Here is a 14,424-nt window from a genome sequence, read left to right on the forward strand (position 1 = left end):
TAGTACTACCAATAATATACACCAGATAGTACTACCAATAATATACACCAGATAGTACTACCAATAATATACACCAGATAGTACTACCAATAATATACACCAGATAGTACTACCAATAATATACACCAGATAGTACTACCAATAATATACACCAGATAGTACTACCAATAATATACACCAGATAGTACTACCAATAATATACACCAGATAGTACTACCAATAATATACACCAGATAGTACTACCAATAATATACACCAGATAGTACTACCAATAATATACACCAGATAGTACTACCAATACTATACACCAGATAGTTCTACCAATACTTTCTACCATGTAGTACTACAAATAATATCTACCATGTAGTACTGCCAATAATACCATACACATACCTATTAATTACTTGTTCAGGGACTACACTTTAGTCAGGTCATCCAAACGTTTTCATTCAAACCTCCCTTGGATTTGTACTTTCCTAACGTAATCGTCTAGTAAGAGTTCCAAATGAGAATTCACTTATAAATATATATATAATTTCAAACCACCCGATATCATTGCACAGGTAATACAGTACTTACCTGTAAAATCACATATATGTATAGTAATATGACGATCAAGCTATATTCCAGTGTCCAACGTCTTATGTCCCACGTAAACAGGTCGACACCACATGGTGTATCCAGGTACGCTTTTCACCGTTAACAATTCTATTATAGTTGAATGACATATTTAGGGCCCGGCGATCAAGTAACTAGTGTTTACATTCAATGTACAATGGTTATAAGACCCCAATCAACCGGAAAGACTTGAGCCATTCACCCATAACCTATATATACCCTGTGTATAAATAGTTCACAACTTCGTAATTTATCGGTAAAACTATGCATAGAGCCAAGCTAGACCTAAAAATGTATGTGTAAGAGAGGTCTGAGACGGTTATTTAAAGATATACCGGTGTTATACAAGTTTCAGTCAGGCGGAATTCAGCTAATTATAACGTAACGTCAGTATAACTAAATGTATACCAGTTTGGCTTTAAAATGTTTGATGTTTAATGTTTAATGGGCAAAGTAAGTAGGATTTTTTGTTCAGAAATATAAGATTTCTTCACATAAAATACGTTAGTTTTCAGCAGTTTTTAAGTTCAACATATCTTTTTATCAAAATTTTATATAAAAAAAAAATGACCGTAGATTCCAATTTTTAGTGAGTCGGTCGAGAAACAGGGTGGCCTCGTTGTTCTTAAGTGGAAACAGATCAAATAATATTAAACTGTCACCTTTGACTCCAAGTTACATATCTAAACATGTACTGTAAACGATAAGCTACATGTACCGTACTGAATTTTCTATTGGTTAATCAATCTGTTTATCATTCTTGTTTACGTTCATCACTGTCAATTGACTAATATTATTATATAGTGCATATAGAAAGGGGTCTCATTTGTCATCGTAATTAATTCAAAAACTCTCCGATTGTGAAATAATTCAAGTGCATATCATACCATACCATGAGGCTGATATATGGTAACGATCCTACGTTTGTTAAATTATTATCACAATTCTTGTTTAACTGTAGAACATTGAGGTAACAACAGTTTGGTTGCTAAACAAGATATGGCCGTCGGGGAGCCCACATTTCTCATGCAAGAGCGACTAAATACATTCGTATTCAAACGAAGACACTCCTGTTACTTTAGCATTTCTGTTTGAATTGTTGAGATTGTGCAAGTATTTCGTTTTACAGCAACTATAAATATGGATTCGCTTCTTGCAAAACTATTCTAGCAAAACTATTCTCATAAAGTAATTTAACTTGTAAATTGATTTTGCGTGTATCATAACGAACTACCTCTCCAGTGTGTTTCCACCAATATTGATCAACATGTGAGGACGGAAAGAGTGATAAAACATACAAGCATGGAAAACGACTAGACGAAAATAGTAATAGCATTTCCTACACAATATAACGTACCGAATTCTGACAACTGTTGTACTGACGTCGGTACCTGACATTGGACCACCGATGTAATGACGTCGGCCCAACGGCCCATTCCTGCACCTGATGCGGTACCCGACATTAGACAACCGACGTACTGACGTTCGCCCAACGTTATACCAGCATAGGAATTGAGCGTTGGACCAGCGGTAACGTTGGCCCAACGTTAGCCGTCGTTTCACCAACACTTAGTTCCGACGTCGAGCCAATCTCTACGGTGGACAAACGTATGTCGAGTCAACGTTGGTTTCCGTTGTTGGGCCATCGTTTGGTGTCACGTTGGCCCAACGTTTGACCAACGTCTGACTGCTAGCTGGGCTGTTACAAGAGAAACGCCGAATGTCATGCCTCAGGCACATGTGGAGATCTAGAGTCTCCGTTTCTTCTCGACCGCCATTGTAGATTTGCTGCCACATTTTCAGATTTATCCCTCGGATTGCTGGTAGACACCACGATCCACTACTGCAACCATGAAAACGCTGGTAAGTACAGCCACGGAATTAGATGCTATCTAAGTCCGTGGTACAACAAATGAAAATAAAAACAAAAATACCACTTATGGCATACCGAATGTGTCTTCAGAAATTATGTATGCTGATATAAATATATCATCTTAATTACATTACTTTATGATATGAATAAAATTAATATATTTATACTTATTATCATATTTCTAACTGCTTTATCGCATGAATATGTCTATATGATTCCATGATAAAACAAATACGTTTTAGCAAATATATGGTTGATTTGTAAGTTAACATTTTATGTGAATGATATGATAATTTACAGACGTATGATTGCATGCAACTCTTCTCTAATAATTCAATAGTGAATCGCTCATTTTATAGTGTTTTAAAATAAACATGTTATAACGTGCGTATTTTAATGATGATTTATGTATTTATGTATATTTTGTGCAATGAGTTGAGACGTAAATAAATAAGTAAATTGAAATAAACTTGTTTACCAAGTGATCATGGTAGTTTTTATTATTATGACTTGCTTGGTTTAAAACTGTGTATAGTTTTTATATACATGTATGTTAACACAAGATATCACATTATGTAGAAACTGAGCAATTTCTCACCTGTTATAAGGGTTAAAATTAAAGTGGAAACTTCAAGTGCAAATTGATCGACAAGCTACAGCTTCAATTTACAATATTTACAAGTGGTTTTTTTTCTTCAAAATAAAACATTATTTTTACAGCTGTTAACATGAGTTAAGCTTATTAATCTCATACTAATCTTGTTATCCATTAAGGGTCAGAGGTCATGTTTATCAAGGGATTATTAAGTCTACACTACAGGATAAAGAAAAAGCAGGCATGCTTAAGTCATATTATTGACTTATTTAGTGAGATTTAGAATTAATTGATTTAAATTGTACCATTCACACCTAGCCATGACTGTATGTGTATTACAGATGTAGGTGTGTACACTATCATAAACCTATACATTCAGTTCTTGGTTTAATTTTCAACCTAGTTTAAATCTGCTGTGGTGTGGTGGCAAGCATCTGTCTTATCTTATGCACAAAACACTACTTGTCCAAAACAGCTGAACCCATTTAAACTAAAAGTGGTTTGGAGTTTTGTTTGGTGTAGAGGACTCAATATTGTTTCAGAGGATGATGTTTCCTCTCTGGGGACAGAGGGGCCCAATAAGGGAGATGTTTCCTCCCTGGGGACAGAGGGGCCCAATAAGGGAGATGAAGGTCTATATTTAGAACACTTCCCCTGGTACTCCTTCAGTACAAATGAAAGGTTTAGCTAAAGTTTAAGAAGTACTACATAAAAAACAGCACTGAAACTATGCCTTGCTGGGCATGAAGAAATCAATACACCCATGTTACTAGGATTGACCTGAGGTATGTGGCTTCGCCCCTGGAAACTATGTCCTTGGTTATAACTCAGAAACGGTTAAAATCCCAATAATATAACTATATGTATAATTGCTGGGCATGAAGACATAAACTCAACCATACTACAATGATAACCCTTGGTCAAGCCCCGCCCATGTTGACCCCTTCCCTGGATCATAACATGGAAACCGCAGAGATTCCAGCTATAAGCATATATGCAATCATTGAGCATGAAGCGAATTTGGTCCCCAGTTCATGAGAAGGAAACTGTTATCACATATACAACTACAACATAAACAGTCTCTTGCTACCATGATTGCCCCAGGTTCCTTCAAGCTGCTAGCTGGAGATGAAAAGACGAACAGTCTGGTGGTCAGGTGGTCGGGTGGTCAGGTGGTCAGGTGGTCAGGTGGTCGGGTGGTCAGGTGGTCAGGTGGTCGGGTGGCGCAGAGGATAACGCACTCTCCTTTCACCAAGGCGGACGTTGTTCCATTCCCCCGATTGGATGTGAAAAGGTATAAGGTTACCTGCCCAACCACGTGAGTTTTCTCCGGGTACTCAAATATCCTCCCACATTAAGACCCCCTTTGCACTTATATCTGGGCCAACAAGAGTGATTAATATAAGTTCTTTAACTTGTTTCATAATTGTTGTATAATAAGTTAAGTTTATATTATACAAACAGTAATTCTTGGTCCTTGGAACCTGTTGTACAAGGGAAGAATGTTGCTCCCCTGGGGACTAAAGTTCAAACGAAACAGGAGAGCTATACATGCCCTATAGGCCTCTAGTTACCAAGTCATCGTGTTATTGACTGGCATTATTCAAAAGTGTTGGACAGAGAGAGCTACCTGTAAAAGCGGCAGACAAAGAAAGCCACCTTGATATGACCTATCTGGCCAGTTCTGAATCGAGATGAGGGTGGCTGATAGACTCTCCCACACTACCAACCTACCAAACAAAGTGTAGGGAAATCTGTTTGATGATTTTCTTATCATTTCATGCCTTTATAAATCTCGTTATAAGTTAAAAAAGAATGAATTTTTTTTTATCCCTCCATAAAATATGTCTGCATTATTGATATTTTTGTATACAAAACACACAAGAATAAATTTCTAGTTATGATTCTTTTATTTATAAAATGGAAGACATTTCATGACTCTACCAACAATGCACTGCATTTACATATATATGTGAATACATAATGGCCCAGTTGTGTAACACCATACAGAGGAATAAATACACTGCCAGACACAACCTTAGACACAGCATCAGCCACTAGTAAACAATGATTGAAAGAGTGGTGTAATGGAAGTAGATGTGATAGAAGTGTTGGTGATAATGCATGGTGGTGGTGGTGGTGGTGGTTTGGTAATGTGTTGTTTGGTGTTGTTGGTGGTGGTGTTTTGGTAATGTGTTGTTTGGTGTTGTTGTTGGTGGTGGTGGTTTGGTAATGTGTTGTTTGTTGTTGTTGTTGTTTTGGTAATGTGTTGTTCAGTGTTGTTGGTGGTGGTGGTTTGGTAATGTGTTGTTTGGTGTTGTTGTTGGTGGTGTGGTTTGGTAATGTGTTGTTTAGTGTTGTTGTTGTTGTTGTTGTTGTTTTTTTGGTAATGTGTTGTTTAGTGTTGTTGTTTTGGTAATGTGTTGTTTAGTGTTGTTGTTTTGGTAATGTGTTGTTTAGTGTTGTTATTGTTGTTGTTTTGGTAATGTGTTGTTTGGCGTTGATGTTGGAGGTGGTTTGGTCATGTGTTGTTCAGTGTTGTTGTTGGTTGTAGTTTGGTAATGTGTTGTTTAGTGTTGTTGGTGGTTGTGGTTTGGTAATGTGTTGTTTAGTGGTGTTGTTGTTTTGGTAATGTGTTGTTTGGCGTTGATGTTGGAGGTGGTTTGGTCATGTGTTGTTCAGTGTTGTTGTTGTTTGTGGTTTGGTAATGTGTTGTTTAGTGTTGTTGTTTTGGTAATGTGTTGTTTGGTGTTGTTGGTGGTGGTGTGTTGGTAATGTGTTGTTTGGTGTTGTTGTTGGTGGTGTGGTTTGGTAATGTGTTGTTTAGTGTTGTTGTTTTGGTAATGTGTTGTTTAGTGTTGTTGTTGTTGTTTTGGTTATGTGTTGTTTGGTGTTGATGTTGATGGTGGTTTGGTCATGTGTTGTTCAGTGTTGTTGTTGGTTGTGGTTTGGTAATGTGTTGTTTAGTGTTGTTGTTGTTGTTGTTTTGGTAATGTGTTGTTTGGTGTTGTTGTTGTTGTTTTGGTAATGTGTTGTTTGGTGTTGTTGTTGGCATTGTGTTCTGTTGTACGTAGTTGTGTTGGCTGAAGTTGGAGGTGGATTCAGGTGAAGTTGAGGTGAGTAAGATTTGGATGTTATAGCAAATGTTGATGTATCGCTATGAGTGATAGGTGGTGTATTTCTGAATCTCCCTCAATCATGTACAATTACTCAGAATATTATAAATCTAATAGAGATAAGGATGATAGACTTACTCTTGCTGTCAACAACCTTTCACATATTTAAAATGTAAAACATACAAAGCAATTACATATATATATATATACATGTATTATAGTTTATTGCAATAGTCGCGAAAAAAGAAAACAAAGAAAACAAAATGTTAGGAATGTCAGCATTGTTTATGTAACAATCAACAACAATATCACTGGGGTCTTTATACACATAAACAAAGCATGTTCACCTTGAATTGATTCTAAAAATTGCGATTAACATTTGTTAAATCTTGCATAGATTTCAATTATGAAATTTTATGTAAAATGCCCCTAGAAAGTTTACACACAAATACAGCAGGATCAAAGACATTTGCACCATGAGCCATCTTGGGGATGAACATGATATGTAAGATAAAACTACACACCAGACCTAAAGTATGAAAGACTCTTTGTAAGGCTTCCTGGTCAGCATTGACAATCAACAATAGTAAAAAGTCCAAAGTGATAACTGAAATGACACGTATATGTAGTCTGTACAATCCTTCAATGGACTGGGGCTTTACCTCCGATATAAATGTTAAAGGGACGAACACATTGTAACATGGCACCAACAAATACTCCAAAGCATCACGGGAAAGTGTCTTATGGAACAGAATTTAACGGCAGCCATGTTAGTTCAGCTGTTCCAAGGGTGAAATAGAATAGACATCATCATGATATTTGTTGTACTGAACATCTTCCACCAAATCACTCACAAATTATTTGAATAACACCAGAAATGTGATGATAAACTTGACAGAAGCCAACATGGCGTCCCGTTTAAAAAATAAACAAGATGACTTCACAATGGAGGAATCAATGCTAAATATATGGGGAAGATACTGGCTTTTTCAAAATTGGTAAATTCAAATTAAGATAAAAACTTTGACAAGCGATAATTGATGTCAATATAAACTTAAAATGTGTGACCCAGGGGTGATCATTTGGTTGTCTAACCCTTGGCAGAGATTCATGTTAGACAACCAAAAACTACCTCCCTTGGGATGGAGATTTCTCCGACACACCCTCAAGGTTTGAATGGTTATTTCTCCGACACACCCTCAAGGTTTGGGATGGAGATTTCTCCGACACACCCTCAAGGTTTGGGATTGAGATTTCTCCGTCACACCCTCAAGGTTTGGGATGGGGATTTCTCCGTCACACCCTCAAGGTTTGGGATGGAAATTTCTCCGACACACCCTCAAGGTTTGGGATGGAGATTCCTCCGTCACACCCTCAAGGTTTGGGATGGAGATTTCTTCGTCACAACCTCAAGGTTTGGGATGGATATTTCTCCGACACACCCTCAAGGTTTGGGATAGAGATTTCTCCGACACACCCTCAAGGTTTGGGATGGATATTTCTCCGTCACACCCTCAAGGTTTGGGATGGTTATTTCTCCGTCACACCCTCAAGGTTTGGGATGGTTATTTCTCCGTCACACCCTCAAGGTTTGGGATGGGGATTTCTCCGTCACACCCTCAAGGTTTGGGATGGAAATTTCTCCGACACACCCTCAAGGTTTGGGATGGATATTTCTCCGTCACACCCTCAAGGTTTGGGATGAAGATTTCTCCGACACACCCTCAAGGTTTGGGATGGATATTTCTCCGTCACACCCTCAAGGTTTGGGATGGGGATTTCTCCGTCACACCCTCAAGGTTTGGGAAGAAGATTTCTCCGTCACACCCTCAAGGTTTGGGAAGAAGATTTCTCCGTCACACCCTCAAGGTTTGGGATGGAAATTTCTCCGACACACCCTCAAGGTTTGGGATGGATATTTCTCCGTCACACCCTCAAGGTTTGGGATGGGGATTTCTCCGTCACACCCTCAAGGTTTGGGATGGGGATTTCTCCGTCACACCCTCAAGGTTTGGGAAGAAGATTTCTCCGTCACACCCTCAAGGTTTGGGATGGGGATTTCTCCGTCACACCCTCAAGGTTTGGGAAGAAGATTTCTCCGTCACACCCTCAAGGTTTGGGATGGAAATTTCTCCGACACACCCTCAAGGTTTGGGATGGAGATTTCTTCGTCACAACCTCAAGGTTTGGGATGGAGATTTCTCCGACACCCCCTCAAGGTTTTGGATGGAGATTTCTCCGACACACCCTCAAGGTCTGGGATAGAGATTTCTCCGAGATTTCTCCTGTTTGGGGATAATGCCAGATGTAGAAAAGGAACAGGATAAGAGAAATTCTGGAATGGTTGAGATAATGAACACTACTGGTGTTTACTAGGAGTACAACAGTACAGGGTCTCCTGGTATACCCAGATACTCTACCATTCTAAACGATACAAAAATACTAAAATATCTGTTAAAGCATATCACTTCTAATCACTTTCATTAAAATTGTGACAAAAAAATCAAAATATAGAGAACTTAAACAAGAATTTCCACCTTGTTGACTTTCTAAAACTTTCCCAGAAAATGACATATTTCATATTGTACCAAGTGACAACCATCACACACTATAAAACTGTACTATTATTACCTAACTCCTATTTGAACCTTGCTTATCTGTGTTACAATCTTTCCATATATATATAATAAATAATTCAATAAGTCCTTGCAAAGGAAATTATAAAATAAGAAATGTACAAGATTGACTGCCAGGTCTTTTGTCTACTTGCCTATGGGTTTCTTCAGACTGCCTGAAGGAAAATAGCAAACTAACTAGAAAACAGTGTTGTAAGCACTTCCACCCATTTATAAATCATGGTTTCATGAAGGAGCCATCAATGCGTAAAAGCACTAGCAGTTCTGTTCTATAGTTTGTTTTTATATTTTCATTGTACTGATCACACAGACACTATTTTATCTATTTCTGTATATATATCATCAAAGAAATTTCATATGTTTTAACGTGATTGGTGTAATTACAAAAACACCAATCCTGAGAGTCTAGCAGGCCTGAAGAGTGCCATGATTGGCAATATTTAACTGTCAACACATATTTACATCTGTTTGTTTATTTATTACATACATATTTTTAATATCAATGATAATATACTTTCTTGTCAATCATGTTCCTCTGTGCTGATGACAGTATCATCTTTTCAACACTAAACCATATATTCATACATGTTTACTGACATTTCATAGCAAGCTGAAACAAATTCTTCATAAAAATATCACTGACTTTGGCAAGTGTTGTAAAATTCATTCCACAACACAATCTTCATGAAAGTATTTCTCAAGCAGCAAAAAAAAATCAACTTTTTCATAAAAACTTGTAAATTAATTCTACCAATGGCACATGAAGGTGAATTTTTATAGGAACTGCTGTTCAGCACAATCAACATCAGTCATCGTTTACATTACTTAATCTACAGTCATCATTCCTGATACACTGACTTACAGCATAATCTAGTCATCATTCCTGATACAGCAGCACTGACTTACAGCATAATCTACAGTCATCATTCCTGATACAGCAGTACTGACCTACAGCATAATCTAGTCATCATTCCTGATACAGCATTACTGTCTTACAGCATAATCTGTCATCATTCCTTATACAGCATTACTGACTTACAGCTCAATCACAGTCATAATTCCTGATACTGACTAACAGATCTATACACAAAGATGCTAAAACACATCCATAGACAGCTTTTATATGGACAAAATGTTTAACAATTTCTGAAAATATCTTGTCATGTATCTATGAATACCATGATCTTAAGACGTTTTATCGAGATCTTCTTATATGTTAATGGATACAAAGATCTTCTTATATGTTAATGGATACAAAGATCTTCATAAACGTCTCCTTATACATCTTGGCCTTATTTCAACAGAAATATCTCTGAACATTTAAAGTTTTAATTTCCCCCCTTTCCTCCTGGATGGAGTAATCTGTCACACAGTGGTTCACCTCTTGGAGCCCTTCTTCTTGATGAACACATGCCGAAGCAGCTCAGTGGCAGAAAGTCTTTTGTTCTGATCCCTGAAATGAAAAAACACAATTTAGGACTACATGTTTACACAGAGAGAGAATCTGTAAGTTAAGTAAACATACAAGTAGGAAAACTCAAACCCAACTCATACTTCACTATATATCGTTTTGTGAGGATTGAGGTTAATTCAGAGGTCTATAAAAATGCATTAGTCTGCTGGTTTGATTTAAGCTGAAAACCAAGCAGGCTGGGTTCCAGAGATTCACATGTACACCAGTACTACTACTGTAAACCTGTACTCACCGTGTCAGACAAGCATTCACAAAGGAAATGGCGTCTGTAGTAAACTTGTTTGGCAGTTCAGGAACTGGTTTGTCTGAGCCAATCGCAAAGATAGCTGCCATGGGGTTCATGTTTGCCCTAAAACCAACAAATGTTCCCAATGTGAAATAATGCACTCACTGTAACAAAATTCCTGGTACATTTGCAACATACATGCATATATACATGATTTTTTTACTTACATTGTATTTTTATATTTACATGATAATTATATGAAATGTGATTATGTGGTAATAATTTAATTCTGTTTTAAACAAGCATTTCCATTGGTTTATTTTTTATGTTATCAGCTCATAAACTAACGAAAGAACTGTAACAAGCGTTTTGATTGGATGATGGAAACAATTTTAATTGTGATGCGGCATATTGATTTTTTTAATTGATTTTGTGTATTGCATCATTTGATGCGTGATTTATCAAATTAAATGTTTGAAAATATTTCATCGCATTTTTATTTTTATACTAAATTTAAATTATAAGTATAAACTTGAAAGATTTTTTTACGTTATCTCGGGGACGTAACCAGGACTATGAGTATGTGGAAGCATACAAAGCGTGAAGCGCGGGNCTATCATTTTCATATATGGCTTGTAGTATTTTTTATCATATGCGTAATAATTAGCTCCATATGAACAAGGAACATTTTCTTTAAATAGTCTATAAAAGAAACAATATCAATGAGATAATGAATTCACTGAGGGCCCAGGATTATATGAGTTGTTAAAGTTTATCACATACAGTTCTACGATGTGATCCTTGTTAAAAGTATAAAATTACATGGAAGCCCGTGCGTCCGTGCGTACGCCTGGTTACGTCCCTGGCTATAACATAAAAAAGGTGTGTACGCTTCATGGTGTATTCAGAGTACACTCCTTTTCTATGATATGGCTTAATAACATAAAAAAATAATTCAAGTTAATCCTTAAATAAATACTGCCATATACATGTATATTGTTTACAGTGACGAAATTGTTTACATCCAAGTAAACATACACAAACAGATTGTTTTACAGATGTCCTCAGTCATAAATTTACTGTCCACTGGACCAATGACCTGGCATTACTTAAACACAGATGTCAGCAACGTACCACGGCGGCTTCCGAGTGGCCATCTCAAATATTGTACACCCAACGCTCCAAATGTCGGACTTCTTGCCATGGCCGGTCTCGTTAACGACCTCTGGAGCCATCCAGAAAGGTGTGCCCTTCATGGACTTGAGGATCTGTGACTGGCCCATACTGAGATTAATACACAGTCGCTTGGCACAACCAAAGTCTATCAGCTTGATGATTCCGTTAGGCATCAGCATCACATTACCTCCCTTGATGTCCCTGTGTATGACAGGAAGTGGTACGTACATCCATACAGACACATAACTAGTAGTAAACAATGTTAATTTGTCAAAGGATTTATTTTACTTTTCCCTGTATAAGCGTGATTATCTTCATCAAAACTGACAGAAAAGTACAAAAGACAAAAAAATCTTTCTCTTCAAAAGTTTGAACATTTGCTCAGCGATTTAGTTTTGTGAATCCTTTTCACAGACCCATTCCCTCACAAAATCAGCTTTGAGACGATGGCCTAACGTAACTGATGTTAACATACCTGTGAATGACGTCATTATCGTGGAGATATTCTACGCCTTCCAGAACCTGTTTGGTGTAGCGACGGAACACAGCCTCATCCAGCGCCCCAAACCGTGCCAAAATACTGGCAATGGATCCACCAGGGACGAACTGCATGAAGATGCTGACGATATTTTCTTCCAAACTGGTGCCCAAGTACCTAAATACAGTAAAGTGTTAAGGTTTTGGTAATAGTTTTATGTGGCTAAGTGTTTTGAGGAGACTAACCCAACAATGTTTTTGAGGGTTAAGGTTTTGGTAAAAGTTTTATGTGGCTAAGTGTTTTGAGGAGACTAACCCAACAATGTTTACGAGAGCTAAGGTTTTGGTAATAGTTTTTTGATGCTAAGTGTTTTGAGAAAATATTACCCAACAATATTTTTGAAGGTTAAAGTTTTGGTAATAGTTTTTTGTGGCTAAATGCTTTGAGGAGACTGACGCAAAAATGTTTCTGAAGGGGAGGGATTTTGTGCTGGATTTTTGTGGCTAAATCTTCCAAAGATTAAGGTTTTGGTGATAGTTTTATGTGACTAAGGAGACTTACCCGACAATGTTTTTATAGTTAGGGGTTTAAGGAGACTTACCCAACAATGTTTTTATAGTTAGGGGTTTAAGGAGACTTACCCGACAATGTTTTTATAGTTAGGGGTTTAAGGAGACTTACCCGACAACGTTTTTATAGTTAGGGGTTTAAGGAAACTTACTCGACAATGTTTTTATAGTTAGGGGTTTAAGGAGACTTACCCGACGATGTTTTTATAGTTAGGGGTTTAAGGAGACTTACCCGACAATGTTTTTATGGTTGAGAGTTTTGAGGAGACTTACCCGACAATGTTTTTATGGTTCAGAGTTTTGAGCAGCTCCACTTCCTCCTGGACCTTTTCATACTCCTTCTTGGCCTTGTCTTGGTTGCCAGTGTTTAACTCGATCTGCTTGACCGCAATCAGCTGACCTTCACTGGTCAGTCCACACCACACCTGTAAAATATTATTGATATAAAGTACGGTACATCACAAAATCAGTGATCAATTTTGGATTAGCTCACGTTTTCCTAGCTCTCCCTTTTTAGCATTTGGGATCATAAAATCATCTATAATATAAATATATAACTTAAATAAATATGAATGAACATAATTTTATGTCCTTTTGAACTTCAGTTTTATTACAGTGCAGCTACGGGAGCGATCACCCAATCAAAGGGATGACAACTTATCATCTAAGAAATCACAATCTTTTTCTGCCACCACTGGGGATAAACACCAGATTGTTTCGGAGAGCGAGTAGTTTAAACCTCAGGGTTGGTTACACACAGTAGCATGATCATGTCATCCTAATGTCACTATACATATCAAACGGCAGAAACTTAGATTACTTACCGTTCCGAACGCCCCCTTGCCAAGGACATTGCCCTTCTTCCACTGAATGGTATCCTCCACACTAGACTGGGTACTGATAGTGGTACAGGAACTACCCGGCCTACTCAGGGTCCCTATACAGCTTACAATGGGCTGTAATACACAACAGTTACTAAGTACTGATAATGGTACAGGGACTACCCGGCCTACTCAGGGTCCCGATACAGCTAACAATGGTCTGTAATACAAAACAGTTACTGAGTACTGATAATGGTACAGGGACTACCCGGCCTACTTTGGGTCCCTATACAGCTAACAATGGTCTGTAATACACAACAGTTACTGAGTACTGATAGTACTACCGGGACTACCCGGCCTACTCAGGGTCCCTATACAGCTTACAATGGTCTGTAATACAAAACAGTTACTGAGTACTGATAGTGGTACAGGGACTACCCGGCCTACTCAGGGTCCCTATACAGCTTACAATGGTCTGTACTACACAACAGTTACTGAGTACTGATAATACTACCGGGACTACCCGGCCTACTCAGGGACCCTATACAGCTTACAATGGTCTGTAATACACAACAGTTACTGAGAACTGATAATGGTACCGGGACTACTCGGTCTACTCAGGGTCCCTATACAGCTTACAATGGTCTGTAATACACAACAGTTACTGAGTACAGGTCATGTTTCTTTGAATTTAATCACATTTCTATGTACTTGGTCACATTTGTATGGACTTAATCACATTTCTATATACTGGTCACTATTGTATGACTAAATCACATTTCTATGAACTTGGTCACATTTGTATGGACTAAATCACATTTCTATGAACTTGGTCACAAGTG

General features: G+C 37.7%; 2 protein-coding genes across 4 annotated transcripts in view; both read right to left on the reverse strand.

Annotated features, from left to right (window-relative positions):
• The window catches only part of LOC110454444 (inactive phospholipase C-like protein 1), a 69,925-nt gene extending 67,770 nt beyond the window's left edge, over positions 1 to 2,155 (reverse strand). Inside the window, exon 1 of one of the 3 annotated variants that reach the window (XM_021503943.1) lies at positions 1,976 to 2,155. The gene's annotated coding sequence lies outside the window, so the exon portion shown is untranslated. Of the gene's footprint in view, positions 1 to 393; positions 433 to 579; positions 913 to 1,975 lie in introns of those variants that run through there. The other 2 variants (XM_021503941.1, XM_021503945.1) reach the window with 2 other exon arrangements.
• An 8,044-nt stretch (positions 2,156 to 10,199) lies between these two features.
• LOC110454439 overlaps positions 10,200 to 14,424 on the reverse strand; it is a 46,747-nt gene continuing 42,522 nt past the window's right edge. The window contains exons 16-22 of the mRNA XM_021503934.1: positions 14,052 to 14,062; positions 13,586 to 13,770; positions 13,035 to 13,186; positions 12,190 to 12,369; positions 11,673 to 11,915; positions 10,545 to 10,661; positions 10,200 to 10,291 (exon numbers count right to left, since the gene is read on the reverse strand). Of these exons, the coding sequence (XP_021359609.1) occupies positions 10,216 to 10,291; positions 10,545 to 10,661; positions 11,673 to 11,915; positions 12,190 to 12,369; positions 13,035 to 13,186; positions 13,586 to 13,770; positions 14,052 to 14,062 (964 nt within the window). The 3' untranslated portion in view covers positions 10,200 to 10,215. The remainder of the gene's footprint in view (positions 10,292 to 10,544; positions 10,662 to 11,672; positions 11,916 to 12,189; positions 12,370 to 13,034; positions 13,187 to 13,585; positions 13,771 to 14,051; positions 14,063 to 14,424) is intronic.

Source organism: Mizuhopecten yessoensis, unplaced genomic scaffold, assembly GCF_002113885.1.
Source record: "Mizuhopecten yessoensis strain PY_sf001 unplaced genomic scaffold, ASM211388v2 scaffold7841, whole genome shotgun sequence".
NCBI classification, from domain to species: domain Eukaryota; kingdom Metazoa; phylum Mollusca; class Bivalvia; order Pectinida; family Pectinidae; genus Mizuhopecten; species Mizuhopecten yessoensis.